This window comes from Glycine soja, chromosome 8 (assembly GCF_004193775.1).
Source record: "Glycine soja cultivar W05 chromosome 8, ASM419377v2, whole genome shotgun sequence".
NCBI classification, from domain to species: Eukaryota; Viridiplantae; Streptophyta; class Magnoliopsida; order Fabales; family Fabaceae; genus Glycine; species Glycine soja.
The window spans coordinates 17,891,943-17,914,262 of record NC_041009.1 but is presented as its reverse complement, the minus strand read 5'-3'; the positions used below and the strand labels follow the sequence as shown (position 1 = coordinate 17,914,262).

At 36.0% G+C, this 22,320-nt stretch overlaps 2 protein-coding genes and 1 pseudogene across 2 annotated transcripts; 1 reads left to right on the top strand and 2 right to left on the bottom strand.

The window, feature by feature from the left end:
* Positions 1 to 314: 314 nt before the first annotated feature.
* On the bottom strand, positions 315 to 4,061 carry LOC114423971 (annotated as a pseudogene).
* A 594-nt stretch (positions 4,062 to 4,655) lies between these two features.
* LOC114422502 (putative cyclic nucleotide-gated ion channel 8) lies at positions 4,656 to 8,736 on the top strand. The gene is made up of 7 exons (XM_028388888.1): positions 4,656 to 5,244; positions 5,534 to 5,746; positions 6,133 to 6,443; positions 7,178 to 7,289; positions 7,434 to 7,670; positions 7,749 to 8,256; positions 8,314 to 8,736. Exons 1-7 carry the CDS (start codon positions 4,678 to 4,680, stop codon positions 8,478 to 8,480), a joined length of 2,115 nt encoding a protein of 704 aa, XP_028244689.1. The 5' UTR covers positions 4,656 to 4,677; the 3' UTR covers positions 8,481 to 8,736.
* Positions 8,737 to 8,955: 219 nt separating this feature from the next.
* LOC114422503 (protein LOW PSII ACCUMULATION 3, chloroplastic-like) lies at positions 8,956 to 21,313 on the bottom strand. The gene is made up of 12 exons (XM_028388889.1): positions 20,938 to 21,313; positions 20,802 to 20,832; positions 19,927 to 20,019; positions 19,770 to 19,832; positions 19,478 to 19,589; positions 19,195 to 19,280; positions 18,676 to 18,734; positions 18,475 to 18,577; positions 18,320 to 18,380; positions 10,124 to 10,206; positions 9,970 to 10,050; positions 8,956 to 9,409 (listed from the first exon to the last, which is right to left on the bottom strand). Exons 1-12 carry the CDS (start codon positions 21,249 to 21,251, stop codon positions 9,350 to 9,352), a joined length of 1,146 nt encoding a protein of 381 aa, XP_028244690.1. The 5' UTR covers positions 21,252 to 21,313; the 3' UTR covers positions 8,956 to 9,349.
* Positions 21,314 to 22,320: the final 1,007 nt, after the last annotated feature.

Genomic DNA, 22,320 nt, shown 5'->3' with positions numbered 1-22,320 from the left:
ATCAAAATATATAAGTGTAACATAAAGTCCCAGCATATTATTAAACACATGAATCAATTCAGAAAACATTATTATTTCAACTTAATTAGTTTTCATAATCATGTAATTGTAGTAAATATTTAAAAAAAATTATCATTTATAATAATTATATTTTACTTGACATGATAGCCTCTCATTAGAAGATACCTTTTGTCTATAAATTTTTTTTATATAAAAAATGTCCCTACATCATAATACTAAACCAACAACAAAAATATGTTATATTATAATGAAAACAATTATACAGGTGAAGGACCAAAATGATACAATTACAACTACTTAGTAGAACCGTTAACCAGCTTCAGACCAAAACAATAATCCTTGCACTCCCTCAAATAGGGGAAAGAAGAAACATCTTTCATAGGCTTTCCGTTGCAGTAATGCTTGGGAGGAACATGATAACAAGGCTCCGACGAGAAATCTCGTTCACATAGTGGAAAATGGGTCTCGTTATTGACTAGCCTGTAAAGAAGCCACGGTTTCAAATTCCCTAATCCCTGAGCAACGTAGCCAAAAGTAGAGAGAGAGGTAGTCACCAACATGTCAGATAAACTTAGCAGATACATGTCTATCCAAGCTTTCATATTATGCTTATTATCATTATACTTTTGATGCTCTTCATGGCTTGGCTGATAAACTTTTATCACTTCCCCATAACTGTTGGATTCTTCCGATACATCCTCCGTAGATTATCTCCATACTCTCGATATAAAGATGCCACAAGAACTGCTTTTACAGTAGTCTGGTTTTTTCTAGCAGAAGATGCTGAACTTTGCAATTCAACTTCTGGTAGTATCTTATGCTTTAATGTTCAACTTAAAACTAGATCCATAACTGTTTCTTGTGGAGTGGAAATAGCATTGAAGACTCTAATCTGTAAGCCTATTCGCTCATCTGCTTTGGCCAAGTGTGCCTCATAGTAGCTACTGATTAGTTCCCATGCCTCGTTTGAAGGCTGAAAAAGGTAGCGACCCAAATGGTGGAAAACTGTGTCTTTCTCTGGCAACATTTTGGTAACCTCCAAGTTGAAAAACGGGTTCATGAACAGAGAAGGGACAAAGTATTGATCAGACTGCAAAATCATCAAAGGAACTTTCCGAAGAAGATCTTGACTATGGTCACAGTGAAAATATTTCTCAGGTTCACTGAGGGTGTGTTGTAGATTAATAAACAGAACTGATGGTAAACCCTCCTTTAAATTGCTGGCACCATCCTTCTCTAGCAAGATCTGATACGTTTCTATATGCTTTTCATTCCAGAAAGGAGACTTCTCAGGCAATATCCAAGTTGAATTGAGAAATGGCTCGCAAAATAGGCCATGCTTGTCTTTATCAAATTTTACAAGCAGCACTCGATCAGTGAGGATGGCATAAAGAAATGTTGCAGCCATGCTTAATCATTTGGTTCCCCAAACCATTAGCACCAGATAAGGTACTTACACAATGTAGCAGCACCTTTGTTCTTGGAGCGCACAATCTTTCTCATGCTTCTGTCATAAGATCTAGTATTAGGTCCACACCTTGTATGAATTGCTTCATAGTTACGTAGTTTAGATATCAAATATGGAGAAGGTTTGTGAGGAGAAGCTTTGCGGTATAAGTGGGACTGCGTCCTACTTATGCATGAGGCTTCATCAAATCCAGTGGTTAAAAGTCCACCTAGCAATTTGTCTTTGTCATCAAGATCAATATCTGGAGTAGTTGATGACTTATTTGGTGAACTTGTAAAAGAAACATTTTTCGAGCCTGGAGATTTGGGGGAGAGGGAAAATCAAGAGAAATTGATTTAAGTAGAGAGGAAATGTGTCAAAAAAAAGAAGCTATTTTACGAATAGTAAAACATATATATAATCCATACGTTACACACCTACTCCTCCTGATGCAATACTATTGTTAGTCGTTGTATTTCTTTCTTCTGAGGCAGTACCATTTTGAAAAATTCCTGGCAACACCTTAACTTTGCCAAGTCCATTTATGAATCCGGAACAAACATACAAAACAAAAGAATGTCGAAAATGAAACAAGCAGTTAGAAAAACGAAAACTTGGAAAAGCTCAGATGCTAACAATTAAGGGTGTGTTTTTCACTGTTATAGACACGGTATTATTGTAGTATCTTCTTCCTCTTGAGTTCTCTTCTGATATATTGTGGACTACCGTTCCTCCCAATGGAAAGCTATTGATTATTGTAACGTTTTGAACTGATTCTCCCGCGGCTTCCCTGCCTTTGGATAACCCCTCAAAACTAACAAAACTTGAGTTTCGGTATGTTGAAGAAACAACGAGAAAAACAGGAAATGATATGAAAAATACAACAAAGAGGATCAGTGTTGTAAATCTATTGGAACTCATCCTCGATCATCTTGTCCGCTGTGGCTTGAAAAATTTCCGTGGTGTTGCTAAAACTTTAATCAAAGTCATTTGCTGCTAATGTTCAAAGTCACTAATGATAAGTGACGACACTCACTAATGTTCAAAGTCATTTGCTGCTAACATTTCTCTCTGTGGCAATTGGAATCTCCATGAAAGTAAAAAATAAAAAAATTAAATTAAGTTATAAAAAAGTAAAATCATCACTAAAATCTATTTGTTAGGAGAAATATTGTAAAAATCATTTATTCCTTCCATTCAAAACTTTAGATGTTTGAGGTTTTTGCGTAGAGATAGATTAAGACATATTTAATCCATACAAATTTAGATTAAATTACTTCATTTATTGTTTTATAATTTTCTATATTATTTCTTTTTTTTTTAAATCCATATTATTTCTAACTACTTCATTTATACTCCTATGAGAAAGTTTCTATACTATATACTATAAGAAATAACACTAATGTTCCATTATATATAAGTACCTTGTAAAACTCCAACTTATGAAGAATTTACTAAAAAAAGTGTTACTTATTCAACTACCATAGGGATATAATTGGAAAAAAAATTATACAATTATATATTGGAATTTTTAAACAACCAAAAGTTTTGAAAATAAATAGCTAAAACACCCAAAATTTTAAAATATGAGCAAGAATCTATAATATCTTTTCTATTAATATTAATTTTTCAATATACATTCATTAATATCAACTTTAATATTATTAGTATAATTTATTACTAAAAAAATCACAAAATTTTGATACTTAAAAAATCTAATTTTCAGAATTAAAATCTAAGAAATCAAAATCACAAAATTAGAGAATATGTCACACGATTAACGAAAATATGTTAAATATTTAAAGAAAACTAATAGATGAAACAAAATGGCACGATTACAATCTGTAAAAGATTTAATTTGTACAATAAAAAATACAATTTAACCAAATTTTCGTCCTAAAATCATACTTTTTTTTCCTTCAGACTGCCCGTATCCGGTTAATAACCTTTTTTTTTTTTTTTACAGAACAACCCTTTTTTATAGACACACACAAATAACATTATTTGAATTTTTTTTCAATTAACTTCTTACCAAAAAAGCGCAGAATAGAGCGTGCACTTGGAGCGGGGGACCCACGTAACTGCCGTAACGGTCTAAGGCTTCCCGTTCTACCAATCTCTTCTTCCCTCTAATTTCATCTATTAGCATTCCTTTCCACACCCCAATATACCATAATTTTGTACAATCAAAGCCTTAAACATTATCACAGTAAGTACATACCCAGATTTTTCTGTTCATCCAATTTACATTATTCTTTTGTGTTGATCCAGTTTCCCATCTTTCACTGATTGGCAAAATAGTTCTATTCCAAAAAAAAAAAAAATCAATTATGAAAATAAGAACAGGAGGGATTGCTAGAAATGGACAACCCTGCAGATGATCACGCCTTTGCCAATTTAGATTTGGAAATGCAATTGTTGACAAAACAACATTCTTAGAATTGTGTCCTAGTCATTTTTATTGCATGGATTGACATGGTATATAAAAATATAGAATGTTGAATCCGTTAAGTTTCAAACCTTAGAAAGGGGGCATGTTTAATATTGGCAACCCACCGCTAAACCATGTCAAATTATTATTAGCAAGTTTCATTGCGTTTGATTCTTTAGAAGACTCCTTGTTTTCTGTCTTTGTTTTCATCTGTCTTTGTTTTCTAAGGACTATCTCCCTTGGAATTTCATATTTTAAAGCTTATGTGTACAAAGAAAATTCTGACATCTCTGTGATTATCTGCATTGTATGAAATACAACACTGAACTTTCTCATACATCAGGGACTGCTTGACAGATAAGGTATTCCTAGCAGTCTCTATGTAATTTCTTCAAAATGTTTGATTCTGGTTACAAGTCACAGTATATTGGAGGCCAGAAGGAGAAGTTCGTAAGGTATAGAATACAAAAGCACATTTATTTTACTGTTTCATTTGTGTTTCAATGTAAAATATTCAATATGATAATGTCAGATTTCAAAATGTTGGATTAACAAGAATTTTAATAGGATTTGAATACATTTCTTTCCACTTACATGTACATAGGCTATTCATTTTCGTATCAACCTTGCTATGTTATATTCCACTTTGATAAATAATCATTGTGTTATGTGTAGTGTCAAGTGTGTGCAAATTAAGGCTAAGTTTTTAACATAAGCTTCTTTGAATCTGACATACAGTGGATAATGTAGGTTGGATGATCTGGATTCGAATTGTTCTATGCCATCAAGCTCAAGGGGGATGAAAAAATTAAGATTCAATTTAGATTCTCTGCCTATTCCTCTTCCTGGTCGTGGAAGAAAAAGAGCATCGAAATCGTTTAGGCAAGGAATGAAGAAGAGTTCAGATGGACTAAAGACATTTGGAAGATCACTAAAGACTGGAGTGACTACTTGGGCAGTGTTCCCAGAAGATCTTAAAGTGTCTGAGAAAAAAGTATTTGATCCTCAAGATAAGAACCTTCTGTATTGGAACAAGTTTTTTGAGATTCTGTGCATTGTTTCTGTAGCATGCGATCCCTTCTTCTTTTACCTTCCTTATTTCAACCACAAGTCATTTTGCCTCGCCATAGATAACAACCTAGCAAGTTTTGCTGTCCCAATGAGAACAATATGTGATTTCATTTATCTCCTCCGCATAAGTTTTCAATTCCGCACTGCTTACATTGCTCCTTCATCTCGGGTATTTGGACGAGGTGAACTTGTTATAGATCCTACAAAGATTGCCAAGAGATATTTACAACGTTACTTCATCATTGACTTCATTTCTGTGCTGCCTATCCCACAGGTTTGAGAAAGAAGCTTTCAATAAGAATAATATCTATCCTGCTTATATTTTCATGAAAGGTTATGTAGGCATCATTAATGACAAGAAAATACAAGGACTCTTCCATCTTTTATTGTATCCCTCAAGAAGATTATTTGTAGTTGTTTCATGAACTACTAAGTAATCTAAACAATTGTTAATGTCTACTAATTTAGACCTATCATGTCACTGATAATAATTATGATTCAAGTTATATTTAGAAAACTTTTGTGCAAATGAGGTTCAGTTATTGTCTTCATGTTTGGTGCAGATTATAGTGTGGAAATATCTATACAGATCAGGACGTGTAGAAGTACTGGAAACAAAAACGGCACTGTTGAGAATTGTGATCCTGCAATATTTTCCAAGATTTCTACGCTTTTTACCTTTAGCTTCAGAAGTTAAAAGAACAGCGGGTGTTTTTTCTGAGAACGCATTGCTCGGTGCCATGTACTATTTGATCTGGTATATGCTTGCTAGTCATGTAAGTGCATGCTGTGAAACAACCCTTCTTTTCTAGTTATCCTCTGCTGCTCAGCATGTACCATGAACTTGATTACTTACTTAGGACTATTGTCTAAATAAGGCTAGTATATCCAAAGATGATACTCAACCATGCCCTAGTGTTGGTGTGGTTCTTATCCATATTACAATTTATGTGCATTAAAGTAAAAATTAGAATAAAGAACCGATGGAGTTTTGTATTTTGGAAATTTTGCAAGGCTAAGAAAATAAGCGGTAAGACTTTGAAGTCCTAGATATAGCAGTTTCCATTTTTTTTTCCATACAGGCTAATTAATTCATGTAAGTAGAGAATTTACTAACTTATGTAGTAATAAGTTCATTCTTCTGACTCTTGTAATGGCACAGATAACTGGCTCTGTCTGGTACTTACTAGCCATTGAACGTAATGACACCTGCTGGAAGGATGCTTGTAAAAAAGTTGAAGGATGCAATACACATTTCTTGTACTGTTCGAATTCGAACAAGCATATGTCAGGGTATGAATCTTGGAGAAATGTCAGCGAGACTGTTCTGAAAAGTCGTTGCTTTGTTGAGGATGATTCCTCAGAATTTAACTATGGAATCTTCTCTCAAGCTATACAGTCTGATATTGTTGCTTCCGTAGAAGTTTTTCCTAAATTCTGTTACTGTTTGTGGTGGGGCCTTCAAAACTTGAGGTATATATTCCTTGTCTTGTTCTCTAAAAATAAAATTTCTCTGTATCAGATGTTCTGATTTACATGTCTGACACATCTCCTTAAAAAAGGAGAAAAAATGTTATGTGCCGTCATCTAAACCATCATGTAGGATAAGTTTGATGACTTTTATAATAATTATCTTAAAAGTCATATTAACAATGATTTGTAATTGAATGACTATATAAAACTATTTTATACTATAAGTGTATGATAATTAAATTCTAAAGAAATTGAAAAAGAAACAAGAAGAATGGATAACTACCAGGTCCGAGGTCACACTACTATCATGTGTTGGATTTTAGTGTGATTATAAGGACAAGAAGAATTGAACTCTCGACCAATTGATTTAAAATACTCCTATACCATCTGATGAATTAACTTGACCCATATTATCTAAGCATTGACTTGATGTTAGCTTCACCTATTTCCCTTCTTTGCCAACTAACATGCAAAACAAATTTACTTTGTTCCTATAGATTTAAAATATGAACTTTATTCAGTATTATTTAAAGATGATATGTTGACACTTTGACCTCACAAGTCCAATTATTGCAGTTGTTAACACATATGTTTGATTAAGTTGGAGCAGAATTATATTTTTATTTCTTAAAATTACTGCCTGCACCTAGGTCGTGTGCATTTCAATAACATGAAAATTGCTATATGTTCCCAAGTTTTACAAGCCTAAGCACCTTCTGTTTTGCGTTCCACAGTACACTTGGTCAGGGACTTCTAACCAGTACCTACCCTAAAGAGGTCTTGTTTTCCATAGTAATAGCTATTATGGGGCTTATCCTTTTTGCTCTTCTGATTGGAAACATGCAGGTAAACAAAAGAAAAAAATTGCAGTATAGGTATCTTCTATCTTTCAATGATGATTATTGATGTCTTGATTAATTAATATGATACATTTAAGAACCAGAGTCATTACCATAGTTCTAATAGTTGTGTTATCGTGCAACTGGATAGACCTACCTTCAATCAATGTCAGTTCGTCTTGAGGAAATGAGGATCAAAAGACGCGACTCTGAGCAGTGGATGCATCATCGCTTGCTTCCTCCGGAGCTAAGGGAAAGAGTGAGACGCTATGACCAATACAAGTGGCTGAACACCCGAGGAGTAGATGAAGAGAGCTTAGTTCAGAGTCTTCCAAAAGATCTCAGGAGAGATATCAAACGGCATCTTTGTTTGAATTTAGTCAGAAGGGTGAGTATACTGGCCTGTTCTTTATGACATGAGATATATGTCTTCATTTGTTCATAAGTCTTTTGTATACTCATCCAGGTTCCTCTCTTTGCCAACATGGATGAACGTTTGCTTGATGCTATATGTGAGCGACTGAAGCCTAGTTTATATACAGAGGGAACTTACATAGTGAGGGAAGGGGATCCAGTTAATGAGATGCACTTCATCATACGTGGCCGTCTAGAGAGTGTCACTACAGATGGTGGAAGAAGTGGATTTTTCAACAGAGGTCTTCTGAAGGAAGCTGACTTCTGTGGAGAAGAGCTACTAACATGGGCCTTAGACCCCAAATCTGCTGCTAGCTTGCCAACATCGACGAGGACGGTGAAAGCTATAAATGAGGTTGAGGCATTTGCTTTGGAAGCAGAGGAGTTGAAGTTTGTTGCTTCCCAGTTTAGGCACATTCACAGCAGACAGGTTCAGCACACCTTCCGTTTCTATTCGCAGCAGTGGAGAACATGGGCTGCTATCTACATTCAAGCTGCGTGGAGGCGGCATTACAGGAGAAAGATTGCAGAACAGCGCAGGAGGGAGGAAGAAGAATTCTGTGACTCTGATTATGAAAACGGTGATGGTTCAGCAAGCGCCTTGGTCAAGCGTAGAGATACTTCTGTTTCCCCTTCAGGGCTTAGACTTGGAACAACCGTCTATGCTTCTCGCTTTGCTGCTAATGCACTTCATGGTCATAGGCTTCGTGGTTCAAGTTCGAGGGAGACGATCAAACTCCAAAAGCCCCCGGAACCTGACTTTGGTAATCTTGATGATGACTGATCCTCCTCTCCTTCGTGGTTCAACTTGATTGCAAGATATTCATTCATCAGCTGATATCACTTAACAGTGTTAGCTTATATGGTGTGACAAATTTTGGTTTGGGTAACCTAGAACATGATTCCAAGTCTGTTGATTGTCCATGGATATTGATTTTAGATATAAACTCTACTTGCACGCCATTTTTAATAAGTCTGCAGGCTTGCTAGTATTAGCTGTCATATTGTGTATGTAAATTTCAAAATATTTACCAATGAGCATAACGTAAAATATGTTTTCTATTAACATTGCACAAGAAGTGTAAAGGATTATCCTGTGCGTGGGGTATTACTCCTCACAACCATTAATCATATTCAGTATAACTCCCAAGACAGGAGCTTAAGGCTTCAAATAAAATACGTCAATATATGTTTCATATGCATTTTTCTCGTCTCCTATACCAAGCAAGATAAATTATCTTTGTATTTGGAATTAAACGTGAAAATCAAACACAATACGGATTGCATAGTCGAGGAATGTAACAAGATTTTACAAAATAGGGTTGCATGGCGCTCTCCCTACAGGGATATGCGCATGCGGTATCCCTAACAATTGTACACACTAACTATTGACATGGACGGGTAGATGCCCACAATAGACATGTTGCAAATTACAATTGAGTTCGTGATGTCCTTACATTTCTTTGCCATGCGTGACATCCGTTTTCAAACAGAAAGGGGAAGAATGGAAAAATATTACCTTAAGAAATATTAACAAATAAAAATAAAAATTGGGCAGTTCTGCAGGAAATGTCTTTCTTGAATATACGGGAGCCCATTCAATGACTACTACATGCAGATGCAATAAAACAGTCTCTTCTAACAGTGTACTACTCAACTCCGCCATGCAGAAGATACTTCTGAATCAAAATCTTCTTCCCACCACGTGCTTGCCTGTAATATTACACAATGCAGGCAAAAGATTTATAACTGAACTACAGTCAGGCCAAATAAGATTTAAGATATCATAATAAACCCTCTGTAGCAGGAAATTGAATCAATGCTCAAACAAACATAATGAGAATCAGCTCGATCATTTGTATAAATATGTAAAAAAGGTGATTACTTGTGCATATAAGAATAATAAAATTAAGAATAACAGTACATAAAACCCACAAGAAGTTTCACAAAAATCAGTGTGTCTGCCCTTAGATCTTATTTTGAATGCAGACCTACCTTATAGTACAACCATTGATATTTTCATATAAACAAATAGAACAAGAGAAATAGAACAAAATCTGAAGACCCATGGAAACTTCTGCAGCCTCAACTTTGTGAACAGACTGTAAAGAATTGAAACTGTATTTTGGTTCTTAAGTAGGACAGAAAGATTATAAAGGATGCAGTGTAGGATCACGGGAAAATGCAAATTTTACCAAGGACAAAAAGAACACTAACAAAAGACACAAGCATGCATATAGTTAATAGAAACTGATTATCTAACAAGAGAACACCTTGTAGCCTCTTCGAAGAAATTCTAGGGAACTTCCCTCTTCTTCTTGAAGTCCCAAGACCCTCAACAATTCCTCTTTGGCCTATATCAGTCAATAGATTAGCATGAAGCTATTTACAATTAATAAGCAAATGATGTTAAGATTATGAAATTACCTCGCCAAGGCTGAAGCGGTTTGCACTTTCTGCTATGCAAGCATAAGAACCATCTGCTTGTTTAAGCATCACCTGCCAAGGACCTGAACAGTGAACAGTTTATGAAGAAAAAATTTAGTGGATGATCCATATCATCAGCAAATAAAAGTATGCTAGTCATACAATGAGAATCAAATATAAATTAAAATATATAAGCAAGTAATCACATTCTTCTTTTATCAAAAAAAAAATAAAATTAATGTTGTTACATAAACTGGAAAAATAGTCTTCCTTGTCAGGTATGATGCTATCAGGAAGGCTAAACAGAATTGAAATGAATGCTGGAGCTCATTATGAATACTCAAGTGATAATTGGGGTACAAGCTATCCTTATATAGAAGGAAGCTACAGCTGTTATATTCTAACAAACTAACAAATATCCTAACAAACTAATAATGAAATTACTTTTCTATATATTTACATACACCAATACCCCCCCCCCCCCCCCAAACTCATGTGGAAGGTTTTCCAGAAGAAAATCCTTTCTCGTGGAGTTTGGCCTTAAGAACCTCAAATCTGGATGGAGAGAGAGGCTTGGTCAAGATATCTGCCCACTGATCCAAGGCAGGAATGTGGTAAATCTGAAGTAGTTTAGCCAACACCTTCTCACGAACAAAAAACACATCAATTTCCATGTGTTTAGTACGGCTGTGAAAAACAGGATTGTGAGCAATAGTTACAGCACTCTTGTTGTCACACAGCAAGGTAGGAGGAGAGAAAGGGTCATGCAGTTCCTTTAATAAAGCATGAACCCATGTCAATTCAGCTGTAGTTTGAGCAATAGCCCTGTATTCAGCCTCTGTACTTGACCATGCAGTAACTTGCTGCTTTCTAGACCACCAAGATATCAGATTAGGTACAAGAAAAATAGAAGAGCCAGAGGTAGAGTGTCTGTCATCCACATCAGAAGCCCAGTCAGCATCACACATGGCAGTTAAATTGAGTGGCTTCCCAAGAGCAGCAGGTCTTAAGTGAAGACCATGAGAAACAGTACCCTTTAGATAGTGCAGAATATGCTTTACAGCAGTCCAATGAGTGTCTAAAGGTTGAGCCATAAACTGGCAGACCTTGTTGACAGAGTAGCTAATCTCTGGGTGAGTCAAAGTGGCATACTGGAGTGCCCCAACAACTGAATGAAATAAGGTAGGATCATGAAAGAGATCACTGCCATTTTTAGAGAGTTTGCAGGAGGAAACCATAGGAGAGGAGATAGGCTGAGCCTCGGTTATTTTTGTTTTGTGCAACAAGTCCCTAATGTATTTGCTTTGTGTCATCATAATAGATCTATCAGGAAAATACTTGACTTCAATACCAAGAAACTAGTCTAGCAAACCAAGTTGTTTGAGAGCAAAGCTTGCATTCAGCTCAGTTGTGAGCTTCTGAATAAGAGAGGGAGAGCTGCCAGTGAGAATAATATCATCTACATACACCAATAGGTAGATTGTTTGCTGCTGGAGTGTGTATGTGAACAAAGATGGGCCACATTTACTGGCAAAAAAACCAAACTGTAGAAGAGTAGTTTTGAGTCTACCAAACTTGGGCTGAGTACCCTAGGTATAAATAGTTATGTTAAGTCAGGTGCCTCTTTTTGGTCTCATTTTCGTTTTTCCCCTTCTCCTCTCAAAACCCTTTCTTGTTCCCGCAGCCCACCAAACCTGTCTTAGAAAAACGATGATCTCGGACTCGTTCACCGTTGGATCGTCGTGAAATTTGAGTACCACGTTCGCAACCCAATTTCTAACATTCTCACTGTTGGGAATTTCAAAATCATATCTGAGCTTAGAGGAAAACCCTTCGCATTGTAGCATTTTAATTTCCCGCAGAAATCCAAAACTGTCTCGGTAAAACTACGATCCCGATTTCGTTAACCGTTGGATTTTCATGAAATTTGGATATGATGTTCGAAATTCAATTGCGCACACTTTCACCGTTGGATTTTCATGAAATTTGGATATGCTATTGTGTTGAGCGTGAACCTTATAAATTGAGCATTTTTCTAATTAATATGAATTGATGAAATAAAGTAAGGAAAAATTTAGAGAAAAATATTGATTTTGTATTTTCTCCTTTTCTTGTTTTTTTTAGATTTTTATATATAATTTAAAAAATTAATATTATAATTGAAATTGACCAAAGTGTTCATATAATTATTTAGAATTTGTGCATTGAAAGCTTACTTTGATATTTGTGATTCAATATGATGTATGTTAGCTTATACATATAGAGGTAGTTATTTATATTAATAATTTATGTAAATAATATTGTAGAGTGTTATAGTATGATTTCAAAAATTATTAAGTGTTGGAGTTTGAGAATATTATGGTTAAATTTGATGAACATGTGTGTGTTGTACCTTATGAATATCATTAGGAATGTTATGAGATGGTTGATATGATGTTATGAGATGTTAAAGTGTGGACATGATATTCGGTTGTAAATAAGTGGATGTGTTTAACATTTGATGTTACATTAATTATATTGTGAGCTATGAATTATACAATAACCCGACCAGTGTTTATGCGCAGTGTTAAAGAGAAAGTGTAGGTTCCTAGTTAGGAACCAGTGTTAAATTGTAACGCAATTGTGTTAAACATGTTTGAAACATGAGTGTGAGGTCGTGATATTGTATAATTCATGAGCAGTGTTAATAAATGAAATATGTGATGAATTATGGAATAATATGTTGCCTTGAGATTATAATATTGTTATTGAGATTGAGTAAAAGTGTAAAGTAGAACATGTGTTGGATTGTGAGATACGTGAAAACATGTGATGGTGGATTGTGACATTATGAGATGTGAAATTGTGAATGAGTTTTGGTTGTAAATAAGTGTGTGATTAACTCTTGATGTGAAATTACTTGTGTTGTAAGCTATGAATTGTACAATAATCCGACCAGTATTATCTTGAGAAAAGTGTAAATGCGCAGTGTTAAAGAGAAAGTGTAGGTTTCCTATTTAGGAACCAATGTTAAATTGTAGCGCAATATGTTGTACGTGTTTAACACACGAGTGTGAGGTCATGGGTATTGTATAATTCACGAGCAGTGTCTGTGTGTTAAAATGATTTTAAGGGCTGGACCTGAATCAGGAGGGAGAGGCCCTGACGGACTCTTCGGAGTGCAGGCCTTGGGGGTCACCAGGTTTGAGTGCTCCTTTAAGCCTATGCTGATCTCATATGGTTGGAGCATTCTCGCAAAACATCGTGACCCTGACTGGTCTCCCTATGATCTTACTTAGTGAGAGTGACCTGACAAACCCATTGTGTGGTGTGTCTTGTTATGTACCACATTGCATATAGGCTTGAGTCTTAGCATAACTGTTTCATGCGCTTGCTAATTGTTTATTATGAAATTGATGTGTTATTATGTCTTGATCAGAGCGTGTGATTCTTGTGTAATGTGATTGATGATTGAAAAGTGAACTTTGAATGACAAAGTGGTGGAATTACGTGAATTACGTGTAACTAAGTTTTATTTGGTTTATATGATATGTATATCTAGTTGCCTTGTTTCTCTATTAGTTAGGAATATGATAACTCACTCCCCGTGTGTTGTTTGTGTTTGGATCCTGTGATGATCTTGAACTTTGTGTTCGGGAGAGCAGATGACTAGGTGAATTGCTTTAAGGAACTATGTGCTGAAGGACATCGGGACACAACGTTCTGATAGGATGTGACATTAGGATATAGGTTCTATATTAATTGTATGAAGCTTAGACGGCATTGTTTGAGCCGAGATGACTTTATTATTTATTCGGACAAGTTTGAATATGATGTTGAAGAAAGTGAAAGTGAGCCTTTTATCCCTTTGAAAGACTTGTATTTAAAAATGTTTTAAAAATACTTTTAATTAATATTTGAATTTTTATTCCTTTATTAGTATATATGTGAGGGGTAGAGGGTGTCACAAAACCACTGTCTAGGAGCCTGCTTAAGGCCATAGAGTGCCTTATTTAATTTGCATACCAGACCTTTATCTGCACTTTTAAAGCCAGGTGACTACACCATATAAACAGTTTCTTCCAACAAGCCATTTAACAAGGCATTGTTCACATCAAGTTGAAACAAATCTCATGCATTAGTGAGTGCTAAAGTGAGAATGATTCTGATAGTGATAGGCTTAACAACAGGGGAGAAGGTTTCATGAAAATCAAAACCATGAACCTGGTGAAATCCCTTGGCAACTAACCGAGCCTTGTACTTGTTTATAGATCCATCAGCATTCTCTTTAACACGAAAAACCTATTTACAGCCCACTGCCTTCCTGTTAGGTGGAAGAGGGACCAAATCCCAGGTTTGGTTCTTCATCAAAGCATCATATCCTTTCTGCATAGCAGCAAACCACTGAGGATCACAAGGGCAATTTTTACTGTTTTAGGCTCACTGTGCACCAGAAAAAGAGAAGGGTGAAGTCTAGGATTGGGAATCCAGACTTTGATCTGGTTTGCATAGGGTGATCATTGACAATTCTGGGAATATCCTTTGCTGAACTGTTGAAAATTGAACCAGAATTCGGAGAAGCAGAGGAGTGACCTGAATCAGAGCCCTGAGCATCAGAGGACTGGCCTGAACCAGAACTCTGAGCAGCAGAAGACTGACCTGAACCAGTGTTTGAACTAGGGGAAGCAACAGGAACATTTGGTTGAGGTGAGGACTGAGAAGAAGACTCAGAGGAAACAGACTCAGTAGCTGCAGTATGAGAGGACTGAGATGCAGAATGAGTGACAGAATTAGTAGGGGTTTCAATGACTGAAGAAGAGGGTGACAAATCAGGTTGGAGAGTGAAATATTGAGGTAAGATGGAGGAGGGAAAAAATCAGCATAAGGAAACCTTTGTGCATTAAAAATAACATCCTTGGAGATGTAAATTCTGCCAGAAGCAGAAAGACACTTATAACCCTTGCAAGACTGAGAGTAGCCAAGAAATAGACACTCTTGAGATCTAAAATCTAGCTTATGAGCATTGTAGGGTCTTAAGAGAGGAAAACAAGCACAGCAAAATGATTTCTAAAAATTATAATCTGGAGATGTTTTGAACAAGACAGTACAAGGAATATCAAAATTGAGTGCAGCACTAGGTAACCTATTAATAAGGTAAACTGCAGTCATAAAGGCAAAGTCCCAAAATTTTGGTGGTAAAGAAGCATGATGCAACAAAGTGAGACCACTTTCGACAATATGTCTATGCTTCCTCTCAACAGTCCCATTTTGATGATGAGTGTGTGGGCATATAAGTCTGTGGGTAATGCCATGAGAGGCTAAAAAGGATGTAAAAGGTCTAAATTCCCCTGCCCCGTCAGATTGTACACTTTTTATCTTATGATTAAGTTGAAGTTCAACCATAGACTTGAAGTGTTGAAACACTGTGAGAGTGATAGCGCTACTTTCCCTGAGTTCGAGATCAAGGTAATCTCCAATAAGAAGAAAAAGGATGAAGGTTGAAGATAAACTTTTTTCTGCCTTTTATTCATTGCTTTACGTGGTATTTAAAGAGCCAATCATTGGATGTTCTAGACCCTTCTACTACAACACGTGCATAAAAACGAAAATAATAACAATCCACTTTTCTAACAAACTCGCAAAAGTGCTAAAAATACTGCCCAAAGCACTACAGCACCATCTAAAGCACTACAGCACTATCATTAGCACTACTAACAGCTTTTGTCCTATTCATGCACGTAGTCCAGCAGGTACGTAGGTCTGTGAGTGGCCCTCTTGGGTCAAGGTTGGTGCATCCTATCAGAGAGCCCCAGATTTTGCTTTTAAGGAATAAATCCAAGTATATTTGGAAAAGGCACCAATAAAAGCAATGTAATAACTATAACCAGAAAAGGAAATCACATGAGAGGGACCCCATAAGTCTGTGTAAATCAACTCCAATGGAGTAGTGTAAACAGAATCAAAAAGTGCAGAAGGTAAACGATGAGCTTTGCCAATAACACATGATTTGCAAAAGTCAAAGGTATTTTTATTTACTGAACCAAGTTTACATTGATTGAGAACAAGCTTCAATACATGTAAATTTGGAAGGCCTAGCCTAGTGTGCCAAAGAGTACTAGAACTAGAAGACAAAACAGCAGGAGCTGGAACATCAACCGAGGTGACAGTAGCCAAGGAATGTACAGGGACAGATTGTACATGAGCCTTATTCTTACAAGGGGAAACAGCAGAAACAGAAGAATTGTGCAGCCTTAGATGAGGAAAGGAATAGAGACCATTGGATCCAACAGCACCTTGAAGCAAAATTTCACGAGTCTCCTGAGATTTGACAAGACACAAGCGAGGATGAAACTCAAAGTATACTGAATTGCCTTTAGCAAACTGACTCACACTCAACAGGTTTTTAGTAATGGCAGGAACATGGAGTAAATTATTAAGTTTAAAGGAAACTTGAGAATTAAAGGGAGAGATGAAAGATGAAGAACCAGAACCCTTAATTTGCAAACCTTGACCATTACCAGTGTAGATCTGGTCAGGACCATCAAAGTGTGAAAACCGAGTGATGTTTTGAACTGCACCGGTAACATGATTCAAGGCACCTGAGTCTTGGATCCAAGTAGTGTCGGCTTCAGCAGAAGCACCTTGAGAGGTGGAATCAGTAATCATAGCACTAGGAGCAGCAGATTTGTAAGGATTCGTCCAAGTATTGGAACTTTTGAAATTGACGGGTTGCTGTGTTGTTGGATCATACATCATAGAATCTGGTGGTTGATAGGATTTATCAGCTCTCAAATGGCAAACATTAGCAGTATGACCAAATTTTAAACAGATTTGACACTGAGAGTTTGCAAAGCGACCACCGCGACCATGGCCAGGAGCACCGCCACGATGACCACCGCGATCAGAGGCACCACCACGTTGCAAGACACCACCGCTCCATAGCCACCACGACTGCCAGGGGAGCCACCGCGAGTTCCAAAACCACCGTGCAACGCGTAATTGACCGTCGGAAAGGACTGCTGACGAAACCGATTGTTGCGAGGCTCAGGAAAGAAGTTGAGCCTCAACTTCATTGACCGGAGGCATTTTGAAATTTCCTTCAATAACAGCAATGACCGGCACGTATTCTTGCAGAAGATTGATGAGAATCACATCAACATACTCCTCGTGCTTCACCGTACAGCCAATGTCGACGAGTTCATCTGCTATGCTCTTGATCTGCGAAAGGTACTTGCACATGGATTTTCCATCAAGTTGAACCGAGCGAAGGTCAGTGCAAAGTTGATGCACACGAACCTTCGTCTGCAGTTGGAAGTACTCATGAATCGTCTCCCACACCTCGTAGGAGTGAGTCGCATTGAGGAGCGCGATAGAACGGACTTCGACAAGGTCAATTGAAGCCATGTCAGGAGAGATTGGTCTTGAACCTCCCACGCCTCAAACGCAGGATTGATGAGATTGGAAGCACGATCATTGTCATTGAGGTAGCACGGAGGAATCTGTGGATTGACAATGAAGGCTGAAGCTTGTGCGACTTGATAACAGGTTCAACCTATTGCTTCCAATGAAGATAATTCGAATCATCGAGATGCTCAGTGACTGAGTTTGGAAAGGATTGCGAAGCAGAAGCAGTGGAATTCACCACTGAAGGAGCTTCGAGCAGGAAGCAGGAAGAAGAAGAAGATTTAGGGATTTGAAAAAAATTCAGAGAGAAACAGGATCGTTTGCTCTTGACACCATATTAGGAAAGGCTAAACAGAATTGAAATGAATGGTGGAGCTCATTATGATTACTAAAGTGATAATTGGGGTACATGCTATCCTTATATAGAAGGAAGCCACAGCTGAACTGTACAGCTGTTATATTCTAACAAACTAACAAATATCCTAACAAACTAATTATGAAATTACTTTTCTATATATTTACACATATGGTGTATTTACATACACCAATAGATGCTGATATCAAATAAATGGTATAAAAGTATTAGTTTATCATACTTTTTCCACAAATTTCTCAGTAATTTATTACTTTTTTATTCTAGTTTGCATTAAACCCAATATTTATTTTACATAATATGAGTCAATAGATTGAAAAAAAAAAAGACCTGGACATGCTTTTAGCCATATATTATCTTGCTTATTGTTCATGTGTGAGTGGGGGGTGTGGGTATTTGTGCATGCATATACAGATACCCATATAAATATATAGTTGCACCTGGGTACTGGCGGAATACAGCTCCACTGTAATTGACAATATAAGGTGCTATTGCAACTGTCTTAAAAACAGGAAAAGGAAACAATCAATGTTTAAGGAAACAATCAATGTTTAAATGATCAATATCTGGAGACAATTCAATAAAGAAGTGGTACCTTTGAATACTCTCTGATTCGGATGTAGAACACTGGAGTGAATTGAGAAAGAAAGCGGTAGTGCAAATCTTTGGCTGGGAAGCCCGGGAGGCCTAAATCAGCACTGTAAATTCAATAATTATTCTGTCAAGCATGAGTATATGAAATAGTTAGGCATGTATGAAAACTCAATCAGGAAAAAAAAAGGAGTACAGCATATACCGTAGTGTGTCTAGTTCAAGATTAAATAAAAGTGTTGGTGTTGATGTGGCAAATTTTTCCTGCAAAATCCAAATAATAAAAATAGAAGATAAGATATACATCAAACTAAAGCAGCTAGGTGAAGCCAGTGTACAGAATAAATTCTTTCCTATTGCAGATAATTACATATATTAAGAATTAAGAATCACTCCCATAGTTTGCCAACAAAGGGCATAAAAAACCAGAACCTAGATCAAGTTTTACTATCTAAGATGTTGCTACTGGAAGGGATGGACCTAGCAGCTAAACTCTGTAGGTTGCAGAATATTGCTTACTGACCCAAAATCAAATGAAAAAACTCAAATAAACATATTATTGCATATTATTTATCACCAATGAACAAAAAATAAATATTCCTGACTAAACAAACCAAGACCAAGCAAATACAAATAAGAGTGAAATTTATTTAGCACATTGAAGATTTGAAATGAAAAAAAAAAAAGAGGTTCGAGAAACCTTCTAATGGCAGAAACACCATACCACATACTTCTCTATATATGCAAGTTCACGTGTACTGCAGTTAATGAATATGTAGAGTGATGGAGGTTCACTAGATTGCCAACGACCTGCATTTTTAAGAAAGGAAATGGCCAAAACATTATTATTTTATCATGACCATAATTTACAAAGCAATATTGCATCACCAATATATGTCTCAAGAATAATTTGATAAATTGTTATCCATAAGTTTCTCATATGGTAACTAGAAAAACATTGTTACGTAGAAAGTTATGGTAACACTATTTTTCCTCTGAGAACTAACCTTCATTGTCATCTTCGAAATCAAAATCAAGGGTGTTCCTGACAGATCTGAAAAATGAAGTCATAGGTCCAGTAGGGACATCATCTAAGGAACCTATGGTAATGCCATCAATCTGGCAGCAAAATATAATATCTTCATTCAGAATCAATGCCAATCAAATGAGAGTTAATGGCGTAAATACAGAATTTTCCAATGGTGTGATCTTTTGCTGGAACAATTTTAGAAAAATGTTACAAGTTAAATGTGAATTGGTTAATTAGACAGATGGGAAATAAATTCATAATTTTATTACTGAATCTAGAGCTGCTTTGAACAATTGACAGGCCCGGCGCTTTTCTGGTTTATCAGGGAATACCTACAAAGAGACACAAATGTAGTAACATTTTGAAAAGAGAAAAAAATATATACGTGAAAATTTTGAAGGGAAGTAACAGGATGTGTCTTCTTACTATGCAAGCTCTGGTTTCCTTCTTTTCCTTGAGCTTTCGTACAACAGCCAAGGCAAGTTGAATGTTGGCATCAATGAACTCATCTGAAGATCCCTTGAAATATTTAGGAATTTGAGAAAATTATGTGCAATGTATTCAGATAAGCATGTCACACAAAGGTCAAGTGACTATGAATTAGAACAGTTTCTTAAAGCATGAAATCAGTGTTAGCCTGGCATATAGTACAGGGAGCTGGATTCCCTGCAGCTCGAGAGAGAATGCAAGAAGAATATCTACCATTTTTTTTCATACAATAAAAAGTTAATAAAAGTGAACAACAACAACCTTATCCCACTAGGTGTGAAAAATCTAATAAAATATAATCCCAAAATAATTTGAGCCATTGGGTTATGAATGGAGCAGGACACTGCAGGCAATCCTGGTCCATGGTACACACGTAAAATCAACTAGTCGGACTGATGAGTTGAAAGTCACTGCTAATAAAAAAGAAGCAGAAGATGAAGTGAGGTATAAAAAAAGACAATGTAAAAATTTGTTATGCTCCATAACAAGGAAAGGCATTATCTTCAATACTAACACTGCATGCGACAACATTCTCAATAATTCACAAATGTATAATAACCTAACCAAACTTGGGGAACTTAGGGGTGTTTAGAAGAGCTTCCATGGAACTTATATGGTCTTACTTATCATATTAGCAAGCTCTAAGCTCAAAATTGAAGGTGCTGGTTAAGCTTATGAAAGTGGTTTAGAACATTCCTATAAAAAGGCCTTGAATTCTCCAACAAAAACTACTAGCTATTGAGGTGTAGTTCAGCCAAGGTTGTTATGATACAATGAAGGAGCAATCAAAGGTGGCAAAGAATAGGTAGTACCTTATAAGAAGAAATGTTGCTGGGCAAAGGCCTGAAAACAAAAGCCCAGGGACAAATCAGGAAAAGGATACAAAACTTATAACGTTGAAACCATGCAATTCATTCATTCAAATGCAGAAAGTGAAAGTGAATGTACGGGAAATCGATTTCGAGGCGAAGTTTTCCGTCTTGAAGAGCATAAGAGAGGGAATTGGCGGCATCGCTAACGAGAACTTCGTAGGATTTAGGTTTGTAAAGTGAGACGCCGGCCTTGGGATCGGAAGCTGGACCTTCTCTTCCAACTCCAACGCTCTGAATTTTTGCACAGAACTTGAGTGAAAGGTTTCGGAGAGGTTGAGCAAAAAAAGAACAAGATGGCGGAGTTAAAGAAAGAGGTTGAAGTGAGCCTGAGCGAGGAAGAAGGAAAGTGAGGTTGTAAGAAGGAGATGAAATGGCCATGGCCATCACCATGCTCGGTTCTCTTCTGTTCTCTCTGTTGTGTGGCAGTGCCAACACCAACACTTTACAATAGATAGAATAGAATCATCCATGACGTGTCCTTTTAATAATCTCATTCCACTTTTAATAATTCGGGGAATGCAGGAAGCAATTTCCTTATTTGGATTGCTAATTGGGCCAACTCCCAATTACTGGACCGCTCTTCTAGGTGCACCATGCATATTGTTTTCGCACCCAGAAATATTACGATATTTCGAAAATACTCATGTGTGCTCTTCTTTCTTTTAGATTTTTCTTTCACATTCTTCACTCATTCATTTGTTCATTCTTTTGGTTTCATCATGTTTTTTCATTTTCGTGAGAGGAGAAGTCCATTTGTCCACTTTGATCGAGATGAAAGTCTTACAGAAGTACATCGACAAGTGGTTGGAGTAGTTGTTAACAATGGAGGTAATGTGTCTTTTTATGTGTATAACACTTACGGATTAAGAATCTATAAGTTATATAATATTTACGAATTGATAATTCATAAGTTTTATATAACTTACGGATTAACATATGGATTAATAATCTCTAAGTTACTTATGGATTGAAAATTCGTAAGTACCATAAGGATTGACAATCCATAAGATATATTTTTTTGTTTTTTTTTGTTTTTTAAAAAATTTGTTGTATTTTTTATTTTAAATGTAATTAGTATTATTATTTTAAATATTTTTAAATAAGTATAGTTTGATAATTAATTTGTAAGTATTTGTTTTTATATTTTGGAAGTGGTATTAATTGTAAAATAATTTAGACTAATAATTTATTTGTGTCGTTGTGCTTTAAAATTGGTTGTTTTTAGTGCTTATAATTTGATGAATTACAATTCAATAATATTATTTATTTTAATATATATGGTTAGGTTATCATTTTTTATGTATATGGTTATGAATTTTAAGTATAACAACTTGATGTTATTGGTTTTTTAATATATATGATTATCAATTTTAATGTTTTATATTATTAAATGTAGTAAAAAAAATTAAAATTTTGTGTGATAGTATATGTATGGTGTGGTTAGGAGTCGTTTGTTTGC